Genomic DNA, 22,625 nt, shown 5'->3' on the forward strand with positions numbered 1-22,625 from the left:
TGAGAATCTCAACACAAACAGCGTCAGGGAAATAATTCAAATGTTCTCACCATGACACTCCCTTAAAAATGGGTCTCTTTCCAAGACGGTTACATAAATGGCACAAATCGCATATGTCTTTATGATAGCACATCTGGATAAGAGACAGAACCTGAGAAATGATCCCAGTGTCCTGTTGTTGAATAGGTGGGCTTCTGTGTCTCTGCTCTGTGACTTGGTGCTAAAGGATGTAGCCTTTTTATGTAGCTACAGTAGTTGTGGTTGGTATATTTACTTTTAAGATTTTTAAACAAGTTTGATACATTTTAGGAAAGATATGTGAATCTTCAGTCAATTACTGTGAATGCAATCCCTGCTTCAATGGTGGTTCCTGTCAGAGTGGTGTGGAATCCTATTACTGTCACTGTCCATTCGGTGAGTAGAATGTACCCATTGCTATGCGGATCTAGAGACCGGCTGTGGCATCTGGCTCAGCTGTCAGAGTGCTGTCCTAGTATGCATGGAGCCTTTGGTTGAATTGTTGGAACTTCACGGTAGTACACTCTTACAATCTCAGCATGCAACAGAATAGGCAGGAGGATCAGATGTTCAATGCATAAGAGACTATTAATCATTTTGCACAGGGAGATTAAGTAAAATGAAATATTTAATGCTGACTGTTTTAAAGGTTAATTGTGAAAATGCTACCGAGCACATCACAGTAATTATTGTTAGGAAAAAAATACCTCCACCTAAAAAAATACCTATTGATACCTTATTTTAGTCTAGACTTAATAATTAAAGTACTATGTAAGCACTTTTAATTCTTCCACAAATTTATAAGAATAGTCAAAGTATTTTTGTTTGTTTCTCTTTTATATTAATCCAACTATTTCTATACTAGTTGATTTGGGGACCTAAATGTATATTAGGCTTTTATAGATAATCCTTAGCAGCTAACAAAAACAATACCATTTTGTTCTCTTGGGGATGGATGTTATTAGAACCTCACATGGCATTTTCTGGTTTCTTCTAGTTGACCCCACAAAGTCACCCAGAAATAGATCAGCAAGCAACTGTGATTAATCCAATGATTTAAAGCTTTAGGGCCAGGTCTTTCTCTAGCAAGAATGAAGCTTCTTTGTTCCCATGGGCCTGAGATCTGCAGGTCTACTGGCTGTCCAGTGGAACTCAGTTACTAGTAACCAGTGAAAGGTCTGTGGTGCCAGTCATAGAAGAAAACTCAGCACTCAAATTTAGTTTTCTTTATCCAACTAAGCACACCGCTGAAATAATGTTAGGGATGGGATGTAAAAAATGTAAGCATGGGGCCATTTAGATGGCTTACTGGATTCAATTGTTTCAATCTCTGGAACTGTAGTAGAGAGCGAGAGCAGTAGGCACCCCAGGGTTGCTCTCTGTCCTCCACATACATGCAGGACACACATTTCTCTACCCCCTCCCCCACAACAATAATAATTATAATAAGACATAATTATGAAAAAACAATTTTACCAATATTTCTGAGACTCAGAACTTAACTTTGTTCAAAATCAGGAAAAGTTTGGCATAGACCATCCATGATGACTTGACCTGAGAGCAGGCAGAACCTATGGACATTGCTGGTGTCATGCCAATATTACATTTTTCAAGGGTCTCATCAAAATGCTCATGAAGCAAAATGTTTGTCAGTATGAAAATAGTCACTTCCTTGGAGCTCCTACAGGGCCATTTTATTGGTATCCCGCAGTCACAAGGATTTAACTTGTGTTTTGGAATGAAAGAAAAGTAAATTGGAATAGAAAGTGGAAAATAATTTTCAAGTGACTGACAGCGTGTTTATGATGTTAGCATTCCTTGCCATTTCAATCGCAAATATGCATAGTTAGAACAATTAATGCCAAACAGTTAGATAGTTTTCCATGTGGTGCTGCTATAAAACCCACTGTACTGGGGAGAGAACAGGAGGTGTACCTTGGGATCTACAAGAATCTTCCCTCACCCCGCAGACAGCCCTGGGGGAGAGAAACAGCATGCTCTGAATTGCAGTAGACAGAGCCCACCTAATTCCTTCCAAAGGCAAAACCCCACAGCACTGTTGAAATGTAGCCACTGTCAGCTGACCATAGAAGCATTTAGAAAGGAAAACAAAATAGAAGGCCTTGGAATTCCAATACATCATTCCAAGCTGCACAGACTGAATTAGAAGGAAAAGTAATTTGCCTTCTTAAACTGAATGTGGGTGACACACTCAGAAAGAAGTGGCAGATGGAAATGCCTCAGAGACCCGAGGTGGTGACACACAGGGTGGTGAGACACGCACCCTACACACTAGATTCCCTAGGGCTTCGAAGCTGGAAAAACTGTTCCATTCATAGTCTCATTTGCCAAAATTCATTCTTTAGATTTCAATATATTTTTAGATTCATAGACATATAGGCAGATAGAGGATAGATAGATAAGTAGATGATAGATAATCAGATGATAGATAATAGAAAATAGATGAAAAGAGATATATAGGTGATAGATAGATGCATTATATTGCATATGTTTTATATATATGCAAGAGCTGTGTGTGTGTGGTCACATATCAACCTGTAAACTATCCCGTGTGTGTGTGTGTGTGTGTGTGTGTATGTGTGTATGTGTGCTTATATATAATTACTAAATATTTTATAATTATAGAATAATCTTTTAACAAGAGAGATTGGGGTATATATCTTTAAAGTAGAAGAATAGTTTCTCTTGATCTCTTTATCTGAATTATTTCACACAGACATTTGGAAAAGAAACTTTAAAGACATAAATTTTATTTTATATTTTAAGATGGGAGATATCCCTTTCACAGAAATAGTAAAAGAACTCTTCAAGAAAAATCTATATACATATTTTTATATTTGAAAATATGCTGTGTGTTTGAATACAAATGCAAAGCTTATCGCCTAGTATCTATACATTTCACCTACATTTAAGTTTTGTATTTTTGTATATTAGTTATAATATAACAGGAGAAGACCCATAGAAACACACTGTATGCATGATTTACCTTTGCTTTTTATTTAGCTTCATTACTCCTTGCTTGTAGAAATAATGTACAATGCAATTTCTAACTAATCTATGAGCATTACTATTTATTTTTATAAATAATATGCAATACAAATTCATAAAATATAATGTAGATATATGTCAATGGCATATTAAAAGTTACCTATACACTATATTCCTTATATGTAATTCCTCTAATTTTTTTCTCTTTAAGATTGGTTTAAGATTTAAACCAGTCCTTGTCATTTTATTAACTGTTATCTCTGCCTGGACAGAAAAATGACAAGATAACCTGTGTAGGCACTGCAAACTCTCCTAGGCCATTTTATCTCAAAAATTGGATATAAAATGTGACACAGTCAAAAGAGTTAACCAAGATCAGTGTATTTGGCTTTGAAGTTTTTCTCTATTTCCCATGATACCATGACCTTGGTTAAGCTGTAAATTCTCTGTGAAATAGTGGCTGTCACCTCTTGAAGTTGAGCAGCTTCCAAACTCCTAACTTCAATGCATCTACAGTAGATACTAAATCTAAACTAAAGAATGAAACCTTTTGAAGGTGAAAATGGACCCTGCCTGTGGCCATGGGTCACTTTTCAGGCATCAGCCACATCTGCCAGCATCAGTGGAAAAAGCGCTTTGCCTAGTTTAGCCTCATCAATAAAACTCACTTTCAAGTTGGAAAAAGACAGTACAAACATAAGGGCAGACCAAAACACAGTCACTCTAAATGAACTTCCTGTGACTCATCCCATGGCAAGTTGAAAATGAGACAGATAAAAACTCAATACAGGGTGGAGAGATGGCTCCTGGTTGAAGAGCACTGTCTGCTCTTCCTGAGGGCCACAGTCTGTTTCCCAGTGCACAGCCATCTGTAATTTTAGCTCTAGCGCATCCAAAACCCTTCTGCCTTGGTGGGTACCAGACATAGAGGTGGTACACAGACACAAAGGCAGGCAAAAGACCCATTTTCATAACATAAACAAAACTTAAGACAGTGACTTCTGCTCTAGGGGCAGCAAATTTATTTCCCATTTTGTGACCTTGAGTTAGGGACTTGCTTTTTAAGTGAAAACCACCGAGTCTATTGTCCTCAATTGTACTAAGTTGGTTTTAAAGAATTATAACTACGCATCATGATCTTTGTAGTGGCACATGCTCTTAATTCCAGCACTCTGGAAGTGGAGGCAGGAGAGGATTTTTTGTGAGTTCCAGGACAGCCTGGGCTACCCAGAAAAACCCTGGGTCAATAAAATAATGAGAAAAGTATAATGGTTGAACATTATAGGATAGTAAATTTTACAAACACCAACAAACCAGTTTTCAGTGTCTTTTGGGAAAGAACTCTCTTCAAACATACTCCTTTCCATTGTCTCTAATTTTTAGAATTGAGGCATATTGAGGTAGATTCCTAACTCACCAGACAGCAGCAGGATCTCTTCTTTCTCATACTTTTCTGTGTCCTCTTTTGGCGATGCTATAGGCAGGACCAGCTTGCCAGTCATGACCATGGAGCTTCATCTGGTTACAAGAATGGCAACTTTGGATAGCATTTGAGGAAGGGAAGATGATAATGACATTTTTGACTGCACGATTCATTATTAATATTACTGAAAATATTTTGTTACGAATAACTTAAGAAAACCCTGCTGGGCTTCAATGTCCTTTCTCTTCCTTGCAGGTGTCTTTGGCAAGCACTGTGAGCTGAACAGTTATGGATTTGAGGAACTGTCATACATGGAGTTTCCCAGCCTGGACCCCAACAACAACTATATTTATGTCAAGTTTGCGACCATCAAAAGTCATGCTTTATTGCTTTATAACTATGACAACCAGACAGGAGAACGGGCAGAGTTCCTGGCTCTGGAGATCGCAGAAGAAAGACTCAGATTCTCATATAATCTGGGCAGTGGGACGTACAAACTGACCACCATGAAGAAGGTGTCGGATGGACAGTTCCACACAGTGATTGCGCGGCGAGCAGGCATGGTGAGACATCTTCCTTCCTCAGCATCTCTTCTCTGCACTGCAGCCCTTCAACCAGCCCTTCTGGGAAACATGCATACAGCTCCACATTACAGAATAATATGCAAGCTTGTTGTGTGGCCCCAGAGCAATATTTTTCTTTGGTTCATGTTATCTATGGTGAAGTATCAGGAAAAATGAAAGATACATCATATTGAAGGATTCTTTCTTGGCCATCTTACCTCATTGTGAGGCACAGTCACAGTCATCTGCTGTGTCCTTCTATCCATGGCTGCAGCCAGAGCTGGGCCATGGTCAAGTGTTGAGTAATGCTAAATGTGAAGAAAATAGTTCTGCTATTACTAATTTGGCCACAGTGGGAAGATGTGTCTTTACTTCAGAAAATATGCTGAAAAAAAGCTACTATTTGATTTTGAATCTCTTACGTTATACATTTCACAACAAAATTGTTGGAAATTGGCAAAATCCTTAGCCTCTAGGCTTAGCCTCTGGGCTTCATCATCCCATAGCCGGACCAGAGATGTCTCAATCCACACTCCTGCTGACAGGAAAAGAATGAATGTATTTTGTTAGAAAATGTAGTGTTATGAGGTCGTTTCCATGATAAGTGTTTAAAGAATTCCAAAGATTAAATTGCATGAGTGACTAGGGCCTTTATATCTTCTTTGAGTGTTATCAAGAGTTTACAAAAAAAAAAAAAAAAAAAACAAAAAACAAAAAACAAAAAACAAAAAAAAACAAAAAAAAACTTATCAGCTTGAGAATGCCCCTTTCAGATGCCAGCCAGAGTAGAACAGGTGTTCCCTGGTTGGTGCATAAGCACCGTGTATTTTGTAAAAGGATTTGAGGGTCTTTAAGGTCAGTATTTTGCACATTTACTCTGCAGAGGTGTGTTTACAGCAGCACTCAAACTGCTTCTCCGAAATGCAAGTTTGTCTTTGAGGTTGGTGTCTCTTAGTTTTCGAGATAACACCTCAAGCAGTATAAAAACGTGGAACATAAATATCTTGCATTGTATTGGAATGGTAGATTTTATCCCCCCACCAAAAAAATGCTAACATTTATTATAGTTTACTTGAGAGGAGAATAAGAAAAATATTCAGGCAGCTCACAGGAGTTTGTAGAGATTTTAATAGCTGTTAGATATATTAAAAGCGAATGAATAGTATGTTTTAATATTACTATTTTAATACTCAGTGGATAATAGTGATAATAGACTATTAATAATTTCTGAAAGAGGAGAGGATTATAAAAACTTTTCAAATCTTCCCTTTAAACAGACATGTTGCTGGATAACTCCTAAATCTCATAAGCAGATTTATCAAACTGAACTCATTTATGTCCATCTTGAACGTGGCCTTATATTTAAGACAGGGAACCAGATGTCTGCCCTGCTTTTATGCTAGAGAAGTGTGCTGATGAACTTGCTATGCACCTGTGCTGTTCCTGCTGTTTATTACAATCAATCCCATGACCTACAGTCACACATGGCCAGTGCTTCCTTCAGATGGATGTGCCAAGTTGTTAGAGTACACGTAAGAAGAACCCTTTCACTGAACTAGGAGAAGCACTAAGTCCACCCTCGCCAACGGTGCTGGATTCCCTCTACCTTGGCCTATCTAGTATAATGACATACACTGGACCTCACATGCAACGTTATTGGCTGATATATGGAAGTTTGGCATGTGGTGATGATCAGGGAGTGGTCACCACTCTCACCACAAAGGACAGAATAATGGGGAAATGCACTGTTGTCTCTCCCCAAAAGTTGTTTCCTTGGCCATTGCCCATAGAAAAGACCTTGCTTTCTTCAATAAGCTTCTTGGGTCTTCTCTACAGCATTGGTGGCTTTTTACGGATCAAGGGGTCTGTCCATACGCTGACTACACAAGAAGCTCCATCTGGAGGGCTGTGGTCCCTCAGCTTGCACAACAATGGCTGTTGGTTGTGACTGAAACCCCGATGAGAAGTTGTGAGCATGGGGCAATGGGTCTGTTGATACAGGAGTTTGACAATATTATTTGAAATAATAATTTTTAACATCAGTGAGGGCATTTACTTAATGTTTTACATTTTTACAGGGAGACAAGGAAGGGAAAACCAGGATTATAATAGACTACATGGAAATAATTATAGTTAATAAAAAAGAAATCATATTTAAAACATAATTTACAACATTATATATATATATATATATATATATATATATATATATATATATATATCTCACACCTTTACACTATCTTTCTAAATATGGCAAATAGAATAAGTCTTTTGGAAAATTTTGAAAGATATATTATATTAGGATATTGGATTATAGAGCAGATATTTTTTATTAAAACTGTAACCTCATGGAATTGAGATTTTTTTTTTCAGAAAGAATAAAGCTTCTTAATCCTGTCTTGTATAAATGAAGCAGAAGGAGAGGACTATTTCTCAAACAGCCTCCCTCTCTCTCTCTCTCTCTCTCTCTCTCTCTCTCTCTCTCTCTCTGTATATATATATATGAAATATCAAGGAGATCTGCACTTATATCTTAATATTTAAAGCAAGTCATGTGGTGTGCTAAGTATACGTTAAATCAAGAAAATCATAGTAATAATGACTTCACTTATCCCCACATGAGGGCAGTGCTGGAAGTATCTCCTGGGGAGGCTGACATCATAAGAGGGCCCGTGGAGGCTGATGTCATCAGAAGGCCCATGGAGGCTGATGTCATCAGAGGGCCCATGGAGGCTGACGTCATCAGAGGGCCCATGGAGGCTGATGTCATCAGCGGGCCTGTGGAGGCTGACGTCATCAGCGGGCCCGTGGAGGCTGAGGTCATCAGTGGGCCCGTGGTGACTGTCTCTCTCTTGCTTACAGGCAGCTTCTTTAACTGTGGACTCCTGCTCAGAGAATCAAGAGCCAGGCTATTGCGCTGTCAGTAATGTGGCGGTTTCAGACGACTGGTAAGTAAACCATAGCTCTGTTCTCGTCATCACTGAAATTAAGATTTACAAGAACTTTAAGTATTCTCCAGACCTATAACATTTCCTCATTCCCTCAAAGAGATATTCACTCTATAAAGAAATGAATGCCAGTGAAATATTATTTCATAAAATAATAATAATAATAATGAGTTTAGAGGTCACAAAAGCCTAGAGTCAAGGATAAGGAATGCTGTGTCTACTGTAGCCAGACCTGTTCAGATTGTCCTTCATGAAGTGCTTTTATGCTTCCTGAATTCTGCGAGCCTGTAGGACATGATCACCATTCAATCAGACACTTTCTCTTCCCGTTTCTGCTGTAATTAATGCATGTTTTCCAATAGCACTTCAAGCTGAATTGCAGCATTGGCCAATCAAAGGCATAAGAGACTTTGCCAGGAGTGAGATGTGAAGATGCAGTGACCTCCCATCCAGTTTTTATCAATATGCTCCAGGGCTCACCATGGCTTTAGAGAACCAGAGAGATCCATCTTTACTTCTGTGCATTTGGTCTTCTCTACAACGCTCCCCCTTTTTTTTTTTTTTTTTATTATTCTTATTTTTTGGTACTGACAACATGGCCACGTGCATCTGATAATTGAAAATATAGGTTCATAAGCTTCACTGATGTTTTTTAATATGAAGAACCAGAGATCCTGGGAGCATGAGCTTTGAAGATAGGTGTTGTCTTTGATGCTCATTCCCAAGAAGCTAAGTAATTGAGTGAAATGTGCCCTGTGGGTTTTGAGATCTTTATCCTTTTGTGTTCATGTAGGACTCTTGATGTTCAGCCAAACCGAGTCACTGTTGGAGGAATCAGATCACTAGAGCCAATCCTTCAGAGGAGGGGGCATGTGGAGAGCCACGATTTTGTGGGCTGTATAATGGAGTTCGCTGTCAATGGACGACCCCTGGAGCCCAGCCAGGCTCTGACAGCACAAGGCATTCTTGATCAGTAAGATTTTATTTCTTATTATTCAACAATGCAAATATAGACATTGAGCATCCAAAGGCTCCAGTTGAGACCTTTCCTGATTGACAGGGCTTCTGTGATGTGGCCTGACATGTAACTTGTTTGCACCCTTTTTCTGGTCAGTCTATCCCTGCTGTTTCCCACATTCAGTGTTCCGAGTTCACACTGCTCGTCCCTCAGTATGGAATGATCTTAAATGTCACCATCCCTTGAGACCGCAATACAGAATCCTTCCCTTATCCTGAATCTGAAGATACAGGAGCCCATGTGCTCATATGCTCTTAAATTTATACAGAAGAGCTCTGCTAATGAACTACACAAACACATTTCTCCTTATTGTCTGTTAGTGCCTTGGTGTAAAGAAGCTGTTCTCCATGAGTATGTGTATTTATTTCATCTCATTATATACATGGCTGTTGTCATACCCGGCTTATAAATGGGCAATGAATAAGACTGGATTACAAGTGTCTTTGTGGAGTACTTGTGGGCCTAAGTTAACATGTTACACTGAACCACGCTAACCAAGGACTTCTGGACCATTATGCCCTTATAGAAGTTGGCACCTTGATTATCATTGTATAAAATATTTTGTTTAGCTTTCATCTTTAGTGTGAGTTAGACTGTGTTATGAGGTTCTATGTCATTAATAGCTGCAAGGTAGCTGGCACAAGTCCCTTCCTGTCCTGCAAGCCTTCTATTAAGCCTGTTGATCAGTCCATGTCTGCTTCAAGACAAGTTTCCTTCCTCCAGTTTGGTGCTTCATCCCTCCTTTCTATGACTCTCTTGTAGGTGTCCTAGATTAGAAGGCACGTGTGCTCGCAACCCCTGCCAGCATGGTGGCACCTGTGTGGACTTCTGGTCATGGCAACAGTGTCAGTGCATGGAGGGCCTGACTGGGAAGTACTGTGAAAAATGTAGGTCGCCATTTTCACCTTCACAGGGTGTCATTGCAGCCCCAGAAATCATTTATATATGTGCCTAAGCATGTTACTGCATTTGGAGTCTAACATGGTCATTAATAAGTATTTAAAATGGGATAAAATACAACGACATTTATAAACTGGCCTCTTATCTGAAGGGTCAAATAACTGCACTTAACTAAATTCTTAGTTTTACTTTATAAATGTATCATGGTTTACTTTATGTCATATATATCAGGTAGTTAGAGACTCTAAAACTTCAGCAACTATATTGAGGTTGTAGATCAATATTATCTAAGGTCTAGTGATATTTCTCTGGTCACATGTTTTATATCTGGCAGGAAAAAAATGTACATGCTGTATCACTGAATAATGCCCAGCTCTAAATCATTAATCATTAATGTGTTAAAAATAAACTCCCAGTCTATTTTAACTTAAGTGGGTTTTGAGTAGTACCACCTCAGTCTGCTCACTAATGACTTTCCACGTAAGCCCAAATCTTATGGTGATCAAGACATCTGTAATATTAGAGCCATCAGCAAAGAATTGCTCCGTAATTGAAAGCTGTGTATTCTATCGTACCCCGAGCCCTTATGGCCTCTTTATTTAGAATTGCTTTATTTTGAAATGAATGACTAGATTATTACTTAATTCGGCCACAAGCACCTGATGACCTTTAAAGGAACCATTTCTTGCTACTGTAATAGAGAATAATGAGAAATGAGTGATAGCCTTGGAATATATTATAATAAAGGAGATATTAGAGGCAGACAGCATAGATGTATCTTAGCATCCTGGCTAAAGTGATATTTCTTCAGTGAGCTGCCCTGAGACTCAGTTTTGTAAACCTAGAAATAATTCTGCCTGTGTTATTCTGTGTGTAGAGTGTACCCCCCGGGGCAGAGTTACCCCCTTTCCATTTCTCCAGTGTCCCTTCCTGAGTTATGTTATTGGTTATGGCAATGTTGACTTTTGACTTCTGGACTAGGGAGTCTTTCATCAGCTCTGGTGATGTGCTATTCATGATGATGGCTTCAGGTAGAGGGGGGTTAGAAGCGGAAATCTTTGATTAGACGCTTCTTTTTGAGGGTCCATAATTCTAAAAATCGGAGACAAGAGGGCATAAAGAGTCAAAGGTTTCCAACTGTAAAAGTATATTTGCTTAATAATTTCAGGAATGCATTGAAATTGGGTCAAGTTTTGAGTTGTGCCTCTTAGCAGTTAGTTGTGTGTGCCATGTCCAGGCTTTCTGTCCCACAGCAAAGAGTTTGGATGATGAGTCCCCAAGTAATTAATGATTGTCATCAAGCGTTTTATGTTTCACACATCCAAAAAGGACTCAACCATTGGAGGTATACTTGTACAATTATTCACAAATGGAACTTGTTTTCTCAGAGGAGGACCAGGGACAGTGGCTTTAGAAACTTGAGGTTTTGCCATTTCTAATACTCGGAAGAATGCTCTAAACAGTCCAGAGAGTGCCTTCAATTTACCCCTTTCTTCTTGGCTTTCAGCTGTCACTCCAGACACTGCCTTGTCACTAGAAGGCAAAGGACGCCTGGACTACCACATGAGCCAGAGTGAAAAGCGGGAATACTTGCTGACACAGAGCATACGGGACACCACATTGGAGCCTTTTGGGGTCAATAGCCTGGAAGTAAAATTCAGGACTCGGAGTGAGAATGGTATTTTGATCCATATCCAGGAAAGCAGCAATTATACCACAGTGAAGGTGAGAAAGGTGTCACAGTTACCCATCAGACGATTCCTAACAGCTCTGGGGGCACAGTCACTTCTCCAACAAATTCTGTCCTCTTCTGTACAGTCTTAGAGTTCTGGTCCATGCTTGGCAAAAATCCAGTACTAACCCCCCCTTAAATGTTCCCAGGGTCTGAACCAGAGGGGAAAAAAATCTGAGAGTCCCAGTTCTTAAACAGTTTCATCTTATTTTAGAATAGAGTCAACTGTCAGGTAGGCCAGGATGTCTGCCTGATAAAAATCATCATTGCTTTCCCTCCCAGTGTAAGCCAAAGAAAGCATGAAGAGTATGCGTTGATTATGAAGAATTGCTATCCATCAAGAATTACTTTAACCACTGCTAACAGAGGTTAAATGCAAAGATTAGAATAAGGTTTTAGAAATTATCTGACTTTTTTCTGAAACATGCTTTTCATTCATCACCTAGGAACAATCTATGAAGTTAAATGTATTTGGTATTTATTGCAAGTAAAATTTCTTTTTGTCTCTTCAAATAAATTTTAATGAGAGGGAGAGAGAAAGGGAGAGGTGCGTGTTGGGGGACGGGGAGGAGGGGGGAGGCAGGAATCTGTGTGAGGGATGTATTCTCAGTTCTATGGAGACAGAGAAGGACATGAGGTGTTCTCCTAGCATTTTCCTCCTTATTCCCTTGGAACAGGGTCTCTCTTTGTGCCTGGACTTCACAGGTCTGCTTTCTAGCTGACCCCGTGCATTTAGGATTTGCTTGACTCCTTCGCAGCTATTGCCATGGTGCTAGGGTTCCAAACTTGGGCTCTTACACTTGTACACCAAGCACTGAGCCATTTCTCTGTCCACTTTAGATAAAATAAAAAACTCAAAACAATAACTTTCAAAATATGTATTCAACAAGAAGAGTGGATTTCTCTCTGGGCTTTTCCCTCACATTTCCTCACTATGGCTAGAAGTAAAAAACAGTTATTCATAGCCATGAGCCTTTTCCCACCCCGGTGACCTTCTAAGAGTCTGAAAATGACAACCACAGTCTTTCATATGTAGATAATAGCACCAATTCACCTATGATATCTAGTATTTAGTTCTATCAACTGTTTTACAAGATCATTCTGTGTTTTATAATTTTATTGATACTTTTGTATTGGCTTTAGAAAATTCTTACAACAAACCCATGCTCACTAACTTATTTTCCCTATGAAAATTTTGAAACACATAGAACAGTATTAGCAGTTACTTGATTTAATTCACAAATAATATTAAAAATGAAATTGATGTTTATCATTAAATTTTAGGTTATGGTTTTCCAGGTTTTTCTGTGCAGCCAATTCTCCCCGCTGTACCTTAGGTGTCGGTTTTCAGTAAGGCACACAAAAGACTCACGTTTTCCTGGTGATCTACTTGTATCTTCCTCAAGGCATGAGTTTCTAGGTGGAGTTACCTCCTACGGTAACTCAGCAGTGTTTGGAGATGTAGCTTATTGGAGGGGCGATGGTGCTACTACCACATTCTTGCTAGAGATTAGAGTTGAGCACCCTATGACACAAATAGCACCCCAGTGGAGAACTGTGTGGTCAGAAATGTCAGTGTGGTGTCTGAGACAAGTCCCCGATTCAGGATATCTTCGAATTTTCACTTTACCTTCATTACTTAGACAAATGTCCTGGTTCATCAATTAATATACATTGTGAAACAAAGAGGTATTTGAAGTGTGCTCAATATGTACTGTTTATAATTTATATTCAAAAGCAAATTAGAAGCAATGAAGATGGAAGATACTGAGAGCCCTGGCCTAAAGAATCAGGAGCTAAAGAGATTGGATTTCACTTCCTAGAGCACCATTCCTTGGAGGGAGGGGACACTGAGTGGACGCTGCTCAAAGTCCCTCCATTCTGAGAGGCCACACTATGGTTTTTGCATGAGATTATCTGTGACACTGCTTCCAAGTCCAGATGCCATTTAAATGACATATGACACATTGCTATCTGCAGTCTCCTTCAGCCAAGACATTCAGAAGACATATAACATGGTTGAAGAAGTGAGAGCTTCTGTAAAGAAGCAGCTGAATGTTAGGGTCGGTCTTTGTCACTGTGAAATTTAATAGGATGCCAGCTTGTGCCTCCTCAACGTGGTGTCACAGAACTAAAGAAGAATTGGGCAAAGCAACCAGTAATTAGCAGCCATGACATTTAGTGAGAAAATTGTGAGCAGCAAAGTTTTTAAAACTAAGGAGCTTGGCAGGTGAGATAAGTAGAAAAGGAAAAAGCAGTCAGGAAAAAAAAAGAGCAAAATGGACTCAGAACGTAGCTGTACTGGGCCAGAGGCAAGGGGGACTGCTGCAGTGCCCTTGAGGAAGGCTGGGACAGAATGTGCTCTTCTAATGTCAGCTGCCGGTCATCCACGAACCATGGGTTTTGTTTCTTTTGGCTCACCTTCTAGCCATTTCTTAAACTCTTCATTTATTGAACTTCCTCCCTCTTTGTCTGTCTGTCTGACTAAATGTCTGTCTGTCTGTCTGTCTTTCTCTCTCTCTCTCTCTCTCTCTCTCACACACACACACACACACACACACGTTAGTGCCCTAAGGTTCCGGGTGGTTGAGTGTTTGAGGATATAGTTAGAATAACCGAGGGGAGAATTCTAGAATGGTTCTGCTCTGATAATTTAATTTGTATATGCATATTACGTTTACATACAGATCTGCGGTGTGTGAGTGTATGGTGTTTGCACATAAGAGAGATGCATATGCTGCAGGCCACAGCATGACACTTCCTTTCTTCTTCCATTTTTTTCTCTGCCTTATTGCATTGGATGGGTCCCTTTTTTTTCCCCAATTTTTTATTAGGTATTTACTTCATTTACATTTCAAATGCTATCCTGAAAGTCCCCTATACCCTCCCCCCCCACCGGCTCCCCTACCCACCCACTCCCACTTCTTAGCCCTGGTGTTCCCCTGTACTGGGGCATATAAAGTTTGCAAGACCAAGGGGCCTCTCTTCCCAATAATGGCTGACTAGACCATTTTCTGCCTATGCACAAGCTCAGGGGGGGGGGGGACTGGTTAGTTCATGTTGTTGTTGCACCTACAGGGTTGCAGCCCCCTTCAGTTCCTTGGGTACTTTCTGTAGCTCCTCCATTGGGGGCCCTGTGTTCCATCCAATAGCTGACTGTGAGCATCCACTTCTGTGTTTGCCAGGCACTGGGATAGCCTCACAAAAGACAGCTATTGAACTGGAAGCCTCACATATTGCTAAGCTGTCTAGCAAGAAAACTCCCAAGATCCTCCCCATGGGTGCTGGAGTCATGTGGCTGTGCCCAGCTTTTTATGTGGGTTTGGGGGATTTGAACTCAGGTCTTCTTGCCTATAAAGAAGCACGTTTACACACGGATCCAACTCCCAGGCTACAAAAAAATATTTTTTGTCTCAATTTATCACATTAAAATATTACTATCTGATTGGTATATGTAACTGTGTGACATGAGTTCTCTACAAAACACAGATGAAGGGATTTACAGTGTTCCGGGAAGTTGTCCTTGCATATGGACATAGTGTCTGAGCTGAGCGACACACAGAACTGATCCATGCTTTCCCTTCAGTCACTCCTGGCCCACTGCATTTCTTTGCCTGGCTAGCAGTCCTATCTGGCAGCAGGGATGGGAAGGGCTCTTTGACCCATGGGCTCATCTTGCCTTACAAATTATTCATTTTCTGAAGGATCAGCTCATAATACTGGAAACTTCTGAGTTGGAAACTGGAGTGTCCTGTTACCCAGTGCTCTAGTGGGTGAGCTGAAAGACATCACACTCCTTCAGATGAATTGAAGAGACAGCTGTAGTGAAGTCCTGGCCAGATCCCCTGTTACTTTATGGTATTCCACCTTGGAAATGAAATTATGAATCCCATTTTTTCCTTAAAATTCCAGTGTTGTGGGACACAGAGGAATAGCTACCTTTGTCATTGTTTTTCCAACTGCTCTGCCTTTGTAGCTTCCTAATCGCTTTTTGGTATTGAAAGATTTTGTTTTTATTTTTTTAAAAGACTGTTGTGGCCTTTTTCATTTTTTAAAAAATGAAACTTAGTGATTTAGCATGCTTCCCTCTGTCCTTGAAATAGATAATCACAATTAGTACAATTAGTGTCAGTTATTTAGTTATACCTAGCCACTTCAGGATTTCAGCTTTGTTCTGGAAAATTACATACCCCTCAGGAAACTACTTATAGAGTCAAAACCTGTTAGAATTAGTAAATAAGCAGTTATGTTGTCTATAATTACCATGACATTGGCGAGTACATTGTATTGCCACAGATTCCTCATTCGTTTCAACTCCTTTAAGTTGGTAAATATTTTAAATACATCATTTTCGTATTTAAGGACATCATGTTTGATCATTTTCATATTTAAGGATATCATGTTTGACCTGTGCCTGGTTTTTTAACGCAACTTCCAGATTAAGAATGGCAAAGTGCACTTTACGTCAGACGCAGGTGTTGCTGGGAAAGTGGAGCGAATCATTCCAGAAGCATACATTGCAGATGGCCACTGGCACACCTTCCGGATCTCAAAGAATGGGAGCAGCACCCTGCTGTCTGTAGATAGGATACACAACAGGGACATCGTCCACCCCACGCAGGACTTCGGTGGCATCGAGGTGCTTTCCATGTCTCTGGGAGGAATCCCCCCCAACCAAGCCCATCGAGACACCCAGACAGGTAAATGTCTAGCATATCCAGGAGGATGATAAACCAAGGGGAAAAAATCTGCTCTTCAAAGTGTAGGTGATGTTCGTAGCAAAGGAGGTAGGATGGGGGTAAAATTCAGTTTATATTCTACGACTTACTTCCACAGAGTAATTGCATCACAGTGTGGTTTTTACAAAATTGGTTGAATTTCTGACACTGTGGTTATGAGTCTCCTCATCAACACAACTGTCTTTCGAGAGATTGGGATCAGGGCACTATCACTTCCATTAATGGCTTTCGCCTATGCTGCTGAGATCTGATTTAAGCATGGGCTGCTCTGATGCTTGGTGTGTCCTCGGGGCCACTGTCTATTCCCTCCTGTGTTCATCAAAGCCAGTCTCCCCAAGTAACACAGGAAACCAAGGTAAGGAATAGCCACCAGGTCCTCACAGGGTGTAGATGTTACCTTAGGTCAGTGGTACAAAGGGAAATGCAGAAACCCATGTGCTCTTAAGTCAGAAGGATGGAAAATGTGAGCACAAAGGCAGATAATGAAACTGGGGGATAAAAGAGGGTGTTCTGGCTGGAGAGAGTGGACTTAATTATTTCACGTACAGAACAGTGAAGAGTAATTAAGATTTTAATGAGTATTGCAGTTAAGCATGCCATAGTATTGACCATCTTTCAGGCTGTTTATGAGGATGAACTGGGGAGGACTCCCAGGACGAGTTGTTAGCAGCCAGACTCTGGGAAGCACTGCATTATGGAAAGATTTTGTCTTAATGGGATGGCCAAGGTGCGACATCCAAGTAAATGGACCCAAAGTAGTCTGGAGGCCATCTTCAGTAAAGATCCGGGAGAATTCTGACTTTCCATCTCAAACCAACTTAGTGCTACCAAGGAATAGGGCTGTAGAAAAGAATAGAGAGGCAGATCTCAGGGAATCTTGGGGTTTGCTATGGAACAAATGGAGTTGAAGCACCTTTGAAGGGCATCAAACAGATTTGAGGGACTCAGCATAGACCTGGGCTAGAGATGTCACCCCCATGCGCGTGAGTGGAGTGGTGGTGGGTATAGATAAGATGGGATATTTTTGTTTTCTGACTCCTGAATCCTGACAATTTGCAACATTGTATGTCCCAGTTACCTCCCCATCCTGGGAAATCCCCAAACACTATGGGCAAGATTTTTCTTCTGATTCACAAGGACCCATACTTGGCTGTTCGGAAGGCATATGGTCAGTGATTGCACACCCCATGGTCTTGCAGTTGTAGCAATTGGACTTGATTTTGCTCTTTCTGGTGTTCATAAAATAAATTTGATCTCGTAGTAACTCTTGGTCTTTGGTCTGTAAGAATCAAACCAATAAACAGATAAATTGTCAAATGGATGAATAGAGAGAGAAGGGTCAAGACGATTCTGGCTGAGGAGACCTTCCTAAACATTCTGATTCTTCCCATGTGTTACCAAACTACATGGATCTGGGTTATCCGCAGAGGACATGCATTCCCCATCTTTGAGTTGGAGCATGGCTGAGAAACTCTTGGGTGGCTGTAGGGGCTTCTCTTCCTCCTATCTTAGCACTCAGAAGTGGTTACGTTTCTCTAAATTTCCTCCTACTCTATCGCCCTGACAGGTTTTAATGGCTGCATCGCCTCAGTGCTCTATGGCGGAGAGAGCCTCCCCTTCAGTGGGAAGCACAGCTTGGCTTCCATCTCCAAAACCGACCCTTCAGTGAAGATAGGTTGTCGGGGCCCCAACATCTGTGCCAGCAACCCCTGCTGGGGCGATCTTCTGTGTATCAACCAGTGGTATGCCTACAAATGTGTCCCTCCTGGTGACTGCGCATCCCACCCTTGCCAGAATGGAGGTAGCTGTGAACCAGGTCTGCTCTCTGGCTACACTTGCAGCTGTCCGGAGTCGCACACGGGGAGGACCTGTGAGACGGTGGTGGCCTGCCTCGGTGTTCTCTGTCCTCAGGGCAAGGTGTGCAAGGCTGGAAGTCCCGGGGGACACGTGTGTGTCCAGAGTCAGGGTCCAGATGAGATCTCCTTACCTCTTTGGGCGGTGCCTGCAATTGTGGGCAGCTGTGCCACAGCCCTTGCGCTACTCGTCCTCAGTTTGATTCTATGCAACCAGTGCAGGGGAAAGATGCCCAAAAACCCCAAAGAGGAGAAGAAGCCGAAGGAGAAGAAGAAGAAGGGCAGTGAGAATGTAGCTTTTGATGACCCAGACAACATCCCTCCCTATGGGGATGACCTAGCTGTTAGGAAGCAACCTGAGGGGAATCCCAAGCCAGACATCATAGAGCGAGAGAATCCCTATCTAATCTTCGATGAGACTGACATCCCCCACAACTCAGAGACCATCCCCAGTGCCCCGCTGGCTTCCCCAGAGCAGGAGATTGAGCACTATGACATCGACAATGCCAGCAGTATCGCGCCCTCAGATGCAGACATCATCCAGCACTACAAACAGTTCCGAAGCCACACACCTAAGTTTTCCATCCAGAGGCACAGTCCTCTGGGCTTCGCCAGGCAGTCCCCTATGCCCTTGGGAGCAAGCAGTCTGACCTACCAGCCTTCTTCATATGGCCAGGGGTTAAGAACCAGCTCCCTCAGCCACTCGGCCTGCCCCACTCCCAACCCTCTGTCCAGGCACAGCCCAGCTCCTTTCTCCAAACCATCTGCCTTCTACAGGAACAGCCCAGCCCGGGAACTTCACCTTCCTCTGAGGGATGGGGGTACTCTGGAAATGCATGGGGACCCCTGCCAGCCTGGCATGTTCAACTATGCCACCAGGCTAGGGAGAAGAAGTAAGAGCCCTCAGGCCATGGCATCTCATGGTTCGAGACCAGGGAGTCGCCTCAAGCAGCCCATAGCACAGATCCCTCTAGAATCTTCTCCTCCCGTGGGACTCTCCATCGAGGAGGTAGAGAGGCTCAACACCCCTCGTCCCAGAAACCCCAGCATCTGCAGTGCAGACCATGGGAGGTCCTCTTCTGAAGAAGACTGTAGAAGACCCCTGTCCAGAACCAGGAACCCAGCAGATGGCATCCCTGCCCCAGAATCGTCTTCTGACAGTGACTCCCATGATTCTTTCACGTGCTCAGAAATGGAATACGACAGGGAGAAGCCCGTGGTCTACACTTCCAGGATGCCCAAGTTATCTCAAGTCAACGAATCCGATGCAGATGACGAAGATAATTATGGAGCCAGACTGAAACCCAGAAGGTACCATGGACGCAGGGCTGAAGGGGGACCAGTGGGTACCCCTGCAGCAGCGTCTGGGGCTGCAGACAGCACCCTGAAGCTGGGGCAGCAGGCAGGCAACTTCAACTGGGACAACCTTTTGAACTGGGGCCCAGGCTTTGGTCACTATGTGGATGTCTTTAAAGATTTGGCCTCTCTCCCAGAAAAAGCAGCTGGTAACGAAGAAGGTAAAAGTGGGGCAGCTAAACCAGCCGCCAAAGATGGGGAGGCAGAACAGTATGTGTGAGGTGTATGTGTGGGCAAGAAACACTCAAAGCACAGTGTGGCTTCCCACCTGCGGGGGTCACCTTTGTAAAATAGGCCAGTATAGACCGGTGGCCAGGGATGCATTTAAAATTAACCACAAAGCTGCTCACATAGACTCCAAATGACTGACTCTTTTAATTTAAATGTGCTCAGTGGAATGGAATGGTCCTCCTGCATGCGTCGTGTTTTGTGATGAGTTTTGGGGCATGCAACACTGGGAAGTTTTGCTTTGTGTTTGGTTTGTGGTTTTTTTGCAGTTTATACCATTGCAGTTGTAGACTTGAGCTTGTTCTCTCACAGTGAGGTTGCTTGTTTCCATTGTAGTGTTACGGTTGTGTTTTGCCTTGCAAGAGCATTTAAGTTGAACCAACCTGTGTAAAGTGCAGGAAGGAGCTCTTCCCACCTTGGAGGGATGAAAAGACTGCACGTTAACATTCTTCAAATGAATAGATTCATATGTGATGTTGCTCAGACACAATAAGGGCTTGTTTTACATGACGGTGGGTACTAAGAATAAGTCATTTTGTTCCGCACTTTAAAGCTTTCTTAAAAACTGTGTTGACACTTGTGTGTCTCTGTGCGAACAGTCATGGCCTCCTGACTTACCTCAGGCTTCCAGGAAGAACAAGATGACCACATACTGTCCCCAGAACACTGCCACCTTTCCTCTTCCAGGATAACATTCTCAGCGCACTTCTAAGAGACAATTTTTAAAGTTATTTATTGAAGAAAAAAGTTCTATGCTTTTAACATTGTAACAAATTGACCTATGCAGGCCCTAATTGGTTTTATTTTCTATCCATTCAACATTTACCCCAAGTACCCAGTTCCCAGTTTTTATAATTTATATAAAGTCAGATTGCAATGTTTCTTACTTTCTGTCGTTTTGTAGATCATTTTTTTAATATTGTGTAAAACTTTTTTTTTTTTACACCTGAGCTGTGGTTTTGATACTGATATTTTCCTATGCCGGAAACTTTTCTTGCTTTCAGGGAAGGTAAGAAAATGTGTTTTTTACATTTGTTACTTATGTAACATTCATATTTTCACAGTTTGATATCTGTAACATACTGTATGCTTTCTACCTGTAAATGCCAACAATAGAATTAAAATATTTATTTAAAATACTGTGTCCTAGGGTGAGTATCAGTTTCTACCTTTCTCTGTCTTAATGTGAGCAATTGAATATATATATATATATATATATATATATATATATATATATATATAGTTAGAGAGACATAAAACAAGATAAACTTATAGAGGTCATACCACTTAGTGCTAAAAATCAGATCTGTGGATAACAGCTAGCAAAGACATCCTAAAGCCACCCAGTGCATTTCTGCTTACTGGGGACTTCCCTGTAGGAAGCTGAATTTAGCTAGTGAGGTCCTGGGGGACCAACAGTGTGAGCCCTGTCTATGCACATTCACTATTTAAGACAGGATTTCTCTGCGTAGCCCTTGCTATCCTTGAACTCTTTTCTGTAGACCAAGCTGGCCTTGAACTCACAGAAATCCTCCTACCTCTACCTCCCAAGTACTGGGATTAAAGGCATGTGCCACCCCTGTCTGACCACATTCACTATTTGGAACTTTCCAGCTAAATCTGTTCTATGAGCGACAGCTTCAGACTGGGCTTATGGTTGTAGAAGTATCCACGAGTTAAAGCTAATTGTGAAAGATCTCTAGCCCTGGTTTTCTTCAAGATGACAGCTCCATATTTTCCTAAGTCCAAGGCAGGTAAGAGGAATGTCAGGGAAGGTGCCCTACATGTAGCCATCATTAACTCTCACTCGGAATATATACACAGTGATATTGTGGGCAGCTGTGAGCATGCTCTTGTAGCTGAGGCTAACCCCTTTTCTAGAATGCAGAAAGGCAAAGTGACTCCGCAGAGAGTGGCACCCAGCAGGACCTATTTGTTTACAGAGAGACACAGCACATTTTAAAATGGTTTTGCCTCACCCTCCCCGCCCCAGAACATTCTAGAACTAAATATCTGCCTCAAACCTTATATTTACTGGGAGGCTTCCTTGACAGCAGCCATCAAACATCATCCTACAGCTGAAGGATTTACAACATACACAAAGTCTTCTGAAACTAAAACTACCAAATTGCCCTATATCCAAGATTTCTTTCTGGTATTTTTTTTTTTTAAATATTGGGTTTGTTATTTGTGTTTCAGAATAAGAAGTACAGCATGGATTATAATCTAAATCATGATGGTCATTGAATGTGGTTTAAACCATAGTATCAAATGCTAATCTAATTTTGTCTTTTTGGGTCACCTGTGATGGAGCATACTGTCTTAATGAGTCTTAGTGTTTCAAGTTTATTCCCCAAATATGGGGATATGTTCATGCCTTTGTATAACTCAAAACAGAAAACGGTTTCCCCTCTGAGGAAATTCTGAAGCATCTTGGTTTCCTTAAGGACATGAAACTCGTTAATTCAGAACAGAACTAAGAGTAAACCAGTAAATCATAGCTCCGCATTAAAGGAGAAGAGCTGGGTGCGGATAATTCTCTGAGTTTGAATTCTCATTGCTCTCTCCAATGATCCTAGATCAGGGCAAGTGACACTCCTACAAGGAAATTGTTAGTATTTTCTCCTCTTGTTCCACACACACACACACACACACACACACACACACACACACACACACACACAGACACTGGAGCAATGGAGGCGTTTACAGCAAGGAAAAGAAAATCTCTGTGTAGTGAAGGTCTCACAGAGAATCTAAATGAATATTCTAGTTCCCAATGTCATGGTGTGGCAGGAATATCCTGCCTGGAAGGTATGATGGGCGATTTAACAAGGT

The 22,625-nt window shown here is 41.5% G+C and overlaps 1 protein-coding gene across 1 annotated transcript in view; it reads left to right on the plus strand.

Annotated features, from left to right (window-relative positions):
* The window catches only part of Fat4 (FAT atypical cadherin 4), a 123,461-nt gene extending 102,537 nt beyond the window's left edge, over window positions 1-20,924 (plus strand). The window contains exons 11-18 of the mRNA XM_021195709.2: window positions 310-414; window positions 4,706-5,013; window positions 7,876-7,961; window positions 8,755-8,934; window positions 9,742-9,866; window positions 11,387-11,604; window positions 16,050-16,311; window positions 17,918-20,924. Of these exons, the coding sequence (XP_021051368.1) occupies window positions 310-414; window positions 4,706-5,013; window positions 7,876-7,961; window positions 8,755-8,934; window positions 9,742-9,866; window positions 11,387-11,604; window positions 16,050-16,311; window positions 17,918-19,779 (3,146 nt within the window). The 3' untranslated portion in view covers window positions 19,780-20,924. The remainder of the gene's footprint in view (window positions 1-309; window positions 415-4,705; window positions 5,014-7,875; window positions 7,962-8,754; window positions 8,935-9,741; window positions 9,867-11,386; window positions 11,605-16,049; window positions 16,312-17,917) is intronic.
* Window positions 20,925-22,625: the final 1,701 nt, after the last annotated feature.

The sequence above is a fragment of the Mus pahari genome, chromosome 4 (assembly GCF_900095145.1).
Source record: "Mus pahari chromosome 4, PAHARI_EIJ_v1.1, whole genome shotgun sequence".
NCBI classification, from domain to species: domain Eukaryota; kingdom Metazoa; phylum Chordata; class Mammalia; order Rodentia; family Muridae; genus Mus; species Mus pahari.